Source organism: Anguilla rostrata, chromosome 17 (genome assembly GCF_018555375.3).
Source record: "Anguilla rostrata isolate EN2019 chromosome 17, ASM1855537v3, whole genome shotgun sequence".
NCBI lineage: Eukaryota > Metazoa > Chordata > Actinopteri > Anguilliformes > Anguillidae > Anguilla > Anguilla rostrata.
In genome coordinates, this window is record NC_057949.1 from 11474379 (window position 1) to 11480084 (window position 5706).

General features: G+C 47.8%; 1 protein-coding gene across 3 annotated transcripts; it reads right to left on the minus strand.

The window, feature by feature from the left end:
* Positions 1–351: 351 nt before the first annotated feature.
* nde1 (nudE neurodevelopment protein 1) lies at positions 352–5433 on the minus strand. 3 transcript variants are annotated; one of them, XM_064315676.1, is made up of 9 exons: positions 5240–5433; positions 3985–4105; positions 3725–3878; positions 3213–3361; positions 2769–2905; positions 2324–2506; positions 1788–1873; positions 1354–1508; positions 352–948 (listed from the first exon to the last, which is right to left on the minus strand). In XM_064315676.1, exons 2-9 carry the CDS (start codon positions 4068–4070, stop codon positions 900–902), a joined length of 999 nt encoding a protein of 332 aa, XP_064171746.1. In that variant the 5' UTR covers positions 4071–4105; positions 5240–5433; the 3' UTR covers positions 352–899. The 3 variants fall into 3 exon arrangements, with proteins under 3 accessions (XP_064171746.1, XP_064171745.1, XP_064171747.1); XM_064315675.1 differs by having other exon boundaries at positions 5229–5433; XM_064315677.1 differs by lacking the exon at positions 5240–5433 and adding an exon at positions 4289–5204.
* Positions 5434–5706: the final 273 nt, after the last annotated feature.

The window sequence follows — 5706 nt, forward strand, 5'->3', positions numbered from 1 at the left end:
TTCTCTACAGCCAGGCAGTGAGCCACGGCACAGGTTTTACAGACCCACCAGAACTGAGCTCTGTAATATTAACGTAAGTGCAGTCTCCCTACTGCTGAAAACGAAACATTACAACCTGATGCAGCTCAAGACTATCTGCTAAGGGCTGGGGCCAAGTCCAACACCGTCTCCATGGGCATTCTGTACTGTAATACAGCACCAAATACTTCTGCTACCAACCAGAACCTCCTGTAGGTAAGAAGGACTGAGACAAGCTCAGAATCTGTGTAGGCTTCACCCTTGTCAAAGAGCCACACCCTGACATGAAAGTTTCCCTCACTGCTCGTTCTACAGCTTCATTTGGGCTTGCCACTGGGAACCAGTGTTGGCCCTGGATAGATCTTTCAGCATTTGAGTATATCTTTGTGCAGAACAGTCTTCCCAATCAAAAAAAAAAAAAAAAAACTAATAGTAGATTCCAGATGATCTCACACGTTCTCTGAATACCGTTTGTTGTCTTTGTGTTTGGCTTCCCCTTCGCTGGGCAAACACACATGCTTGTTCTCTTCTATGGCACTGAGGGGGGCGAAAAGGCCAAACAAACAGAACATTCTGGGGGCTTCCGCGGATCTTTCTGTCTGGAGCCGGATTGGCTGAACTCAGCTACAGCTGTAAAGTGACACGAGAGGTAAACGTAGTCCATAAGGCAGCAGCAGCCAAATGCCAATCACTGTCAGGCTCCGCCCCTCCACTCGACTTGGAGAAGGCCGGTGGTCTGTGGGGGCTCGCCAAAGGCAATTCTGGGGGACAAGTGGGTCTGTTGTGGAGGCAGCAAAGTGCAGGGCAGTATGTAAGTGTGTGTGTGTGTGTGTGTGTGTGTGTGTGCGTGTGCGTAAGTGTGTGTCAGGTGTGTGTGGTGATCACAGGAGAATCTTGGGGCCCGGTCCATACTCCAGCCTCTTTGTTAATCTGTAACACACACAGTGACCCAGCCGTTACTGTAACCTGATCTGAACCTGACTGGAAAGCTAGCCTAGAGGCCTACATCCAGCTCATATTTTATACATAATGCATACCGTACACATACACATTGATATTCACAAATGTATAACACATACAGTATAAACATTCTGCAAATTAATGCAATTAATTATCCACAGTAGCCATCCTTATGCAAATATACTTTGATAAAACAATTACAGCTGATAATTGAACCTGCAACCTCCAGTTGCTTAAACATTATACTACACAGGACCACCGTTTTACGTATACATTATATAATGAAGTCTATCAGAATCTAAATGGGAGTCCATAACGTTGTTACTCCTGCAGAAGAGAGCGCACCCTAACGGGCGGTCAGGCACAGCTCCTCACCCCTTCTCGAACGCGGGCACGCCGTTGGCGCTGGGCGGGTTGTCTGAACTGTCCTGGGAGGCGGCACGTGCCCTGGGGCCCGCGGTGGGCGTCGGCCTGTTCGCCTTCTGGTCGTACACAAAATCCCGACAGGAGGCCAGCTTTGACTCGAGGTTCTGAAACAAAAAGGCAGCAGTTTAATTTTTTTTTTTGATAAGACGGTGGTGGAGATTTGAGGCTTTTATTGTGAAAGAAAGATTACAAATTTGAGGCTCTTATTTTGAACGTACATGATGGCGGCTAAACGGTCTTGAAAGGGTGGTGGAGACGATTTGAGGCTTTTTTTTTTTTTTTTAAAGGTGATGATGGGGGTTGGAGGCCTACTTTAAGAGGTGGTGATGGGGGTTTGAGACTCTTATTTTGAAAGGGTGGTGATGGGGGTGTGCATCTCTTACCCCCACTTTCCTCAGCAGCTCCCCGACGATGTTGAGGGCTGAAATCCGGGCGGACGTGGTGAGGGAGGTCGCAGTCAATCCATCACCTGAACACAAACACAAAAGAACATTTCCCATAACAGGCTTACAAAATGGTAGGGCCCATAACACACTGATTGCTGTGTGTTGCCATTACTGTTCTATTCTGGCAACATAAGCCATTCTGTATAGCTACCACAGCACTGTGAAGCAGCCATGTTCCATGCTTGAATCAAGTTTTCCTAAGTGAATATTGAATTATGTTGTATGAAAGAATGCTTCTGAAAATCAAAAGCACTGGCACGTGCTTCAAAGGAAAGCACTTACCCATCTGTGCTTTCTCAAATCAACAGCAGAAGTTGTTGCACTGAGCGGCAATTTAAAAAAAGAAATACGGGGCATTCAAAAATTGAGGTGAGAATAGGGGTGAAATCCAAAAGAAGAACAGCCTTCGTATGCATAAGCTAACCAAGGATCCCTCTACTCTTCGTGGTCTGTGACGGCTGTGGTGTTCTCACCTCGCTGGTAGGAGGATGCGGGGGCGGTGAAGGTGCTGGCAGAGCTACGGGGCAGGGCCGCAGGCGTGGCCAGGGTGGGCGGGAGGCCCGTGTGGGGGCGGGGCAGAGGGTCGGTGTCTTTGCCCAGGGCGAGGGTCGGCCTCCGGTCCTGCTTCTGCTGCACAGCCAGCTCCTGCCGCAGATCTGCACAGGCAGGGTATATAATGAGCACATAACACAGATCTGCACAGGCAGGGTATATTACCATCACATAACACAGGTCTGCACAGGCAGGGTATATGAGCACATAAAGGTCTGCACAGGCTGGGTTTATAATGAGCACATAACACAGATCTGCACAGGCAGTGCATTATTATCATTACATTTACAGCCACTATCTTTTCATATTTCCCAGAATACCAGGGTACAGGCCCTGGCTCCAGACCCCTGACCCCTGACCCCTGACCTCGAGCTTCATCCTTCAGCCTCTGCACAGACTCCAGCAGGCTCTCCTTCTCGTCCAGCTCGCTCTCCAGGAAGGCGTTCCGCTCGATCACATGGTTCATGCGCTGCTCAAAGTCCTCTAGAGACATGATGGTGGCCCTGTGGGCGGGGAACAGAGGAGGCGGGGTGTGATTGACAGGCACCCAAATCTTGAGCGAGCTTCAACAGAACAGCATTCCACAGCGCATGCACAGAGCTGTATTCAGAGCAGCCTTAAACCGGGAACTCCCACCCATAAGCCATAACTAGGATCCCGCACAACTTCATTTTGGATTGTTTGTTAAAGAATTTTTCAGTTTTTTCTGTCCGGGAGTGCGGGGCTATGGCTATCCAATCGCGTGACACGCTGCCCTGAATGGCCAAATCAGAGCACAGCTCAGCAAAACCCCGCCCGCATGCACTGCACCTCTTGGCTCTCTCCAGGTCGTCGTTGGCCTGCTCCAGCTCTCTGATGTACTTGTGCAGCTGGTCCCTGATGGCCGTGGTCTCTGCCAGGTCCCCCTCCAGGGTGGAGATCTGCCGGAAGGCCTCGGAGTGCTGCGCCTCGTACTTCTCCTGCAGAGACGAAGCACAGCCTGCTGCTGAGAGCGGTTCACCTGCGGTCGAGTGCGGTCGCTCTGCGGATCAGTGAGGTTAGTTTGCCATGATTGTGGCTGGTCTGCCCTGCGATTGCACGGTCAGTCCGCGGTTTATTGCCATTGCGTGCGGTCAGGCTGTTTAGCCCGCGATTGACTGCGGTCAGTCTGTGGTTTAGTGAGGCTAGTTTGCTAATGAATGTTGTCGGTCTGTGGCTGTGTGCAGTCAGCCTGCGGTTGACTGTATTTAATCAGAGAGTAAGTCTGTGTAGTCTGTGGTCGCCTGCGGTCATTCTGTGGTTAAGTGCGGTCAGTGTGTTTAATCTGCAGCTGAGCACAGTACCTTGTAGCTCTCCAGCTCCATGCGCAGGCGGTTGTTTTGGTTCAGCAGCTCGCGGTTCCGTGCCTCGCACTGCTTTAGCTCCTCCTCCAGCTCGGCTTCGTAGTCCCGGCTCATCTGCTGGAACTCCTGCAGCTCCTCCTGAGCCTCCGCTGCCCTGGGGGGGGGTGAGCTATTACCAACCAGCTACAAAACCCCCCTCCCCTTCAGACACGTGTGTGTGTGTAAACATGAATATATGCACACATTAAGGCATGGGGTACCTCTGCTGGTGTTTTGCAGACTGTTCCTTCCAGTAACTCAGCTCTTCCTCTGCAGAGGGGAACTTGGGAGATTTGGGTTCCCCCATTCCTGTGCAGCGAGACCCACCTGAACCTGCAGGATCTGAGAGAGGAGAGGGTTCTGCTGCAATGTCACCGGTGAAATGGCAGAAACTTAGTGATGAGCAGGAAACACTACAGGAAACTGCTTACTTAACTTGCTACAACCATCACAAGTTGAGAGTAAGCAAGTGAGTGTCAGAAAAAACCAAGATAAGCATGTCAGTAATTTCCTCTGTATACACACCTTCCGTTTCACAGGTGAACACTGATCGGTCTGACAAGGGGTTGCACCATCCTCTGCACAGATCCTTACACGTTGGCTACAACTGAACTGGTTTCAAATATTTTGGCGTGACAGACTGGACTTTCAAATATTTTCTGATGAATTTTACACATTATGAAGGCATCGTTCAGTAAATACAGACATCGGGATCATATATGAAGCACGTTACATTGACCTAACTGAATTAATGTTATTACGATGAGAAAATATAAATGTAATTGCCTACCAAACATACTCTCTTTTTTTCTATCACACACAGCCAATATAAAATCCCTGAACACTGATGATATCAGGCACATAGATCAATTAGTGAAAGCGCAAGGCTCTCTTTTGGTCAATTGTTCAGAGATAGAATGCCTGTTTTGTATTTGTGATTTAACGTTATCAAACCGGCAGCTGCGGCTATTTGACATAGTCTATTCAGCACAGTCTACTGATATAAACTTACTAGCTATACTGCAAATGATTTGATGTTAGACATTTAAAACCAGAAGTTGATACACGAACTTAGGAACAACATTAACTAGTAGCGACAGAAACGATTTTAAAACTCCAAGATAGCTAGCATAAGTTAGCCAACTTCGCTAGTTTAGCTGACGTGTTAACCTAGCTGAACAACAAAGTGGAGAACTCCTCGAAAGAAGCTAGCTAGCTAGCTATCGTTAGCTCCACTCCACAAAAAAGTTGTAGGACAAATTTTAAATAACGGCGTTATTTACATTGGATCTTCCCGTTAGCTAATTAACAGATAATATGAGACGCTGAACTTAGCTAGACTATTATTTTCTTCCTGATCCACACCCTAGCTAACGCAGCTAGCTAACTTAAGTAGCGCTGAAGAGTCCTTTGTCACAGTAGCACAGTTGTGAACATTTAAATCACACACACGATAGAATCTAACCTGTAACGTACTGCAGTCAGGAATGCTGTCCTCTGGCTCTTTTTCTGGTGATAATGTGTCCTTAGTTACCAGATAAAAACTGCCGTGGAAACCTATGTTTAGTATCAGCCACCCATTTGAAGGGAGGAAAAAGGGAACTAATGTTTGTCAAACTACATGTACCGCTACCGGTCCGGATAAGTGAAATTTTAGGGGTCCAAAAAAACTCCCCGAAAGTGACGTAATCTAATCACATGTTTTGAACACAGAAAAGTGAATGTGCGTGGAGTGATCATGGTAACTACGGCCGGAGTCTAATCACAGTACGCAGATTTGCCATTGTCGCAAAATTCATGTGTGACAAACTGAGTTGTCTTTTCCGAATTTTAATGCTGATGAAAGTCAAATATGCATGACAAAAAACAACAACACAAAGATTACGAGGATTTCACCTTGATCAGTCCCGCACAAACGGAGACGCTATACCTCCGTGGTATAC

What these genes read in the sequence shown, in the direction of transcription:
- nde1 (XM_064315676.1), bottom strand. Translation starts at nt 4,070, where the DNA reads ATGGGGGAACCCAAATCTCCCAAGTTCCCCTCTGCAGAGGAAGAGCTG. An exon ending in TCTGCAAAACACCAGCAGAG is followed by an intron (nt 3,879 to 3,984) that starts GTACCCCATGCC and finishes ACCCCCCCCCAG; the next exon opens with GGCAGCGGAGGCTCAGGAGG. An exon ending in GACCTGGAGAGAGCCAAGAG is followed by an intron (nt 2,906 to 3,212) that starts GTGCAGTGCATG and finishes CCCCGCCCACAG; the next exon opens with GGCCACCATCATGTCTCTAG.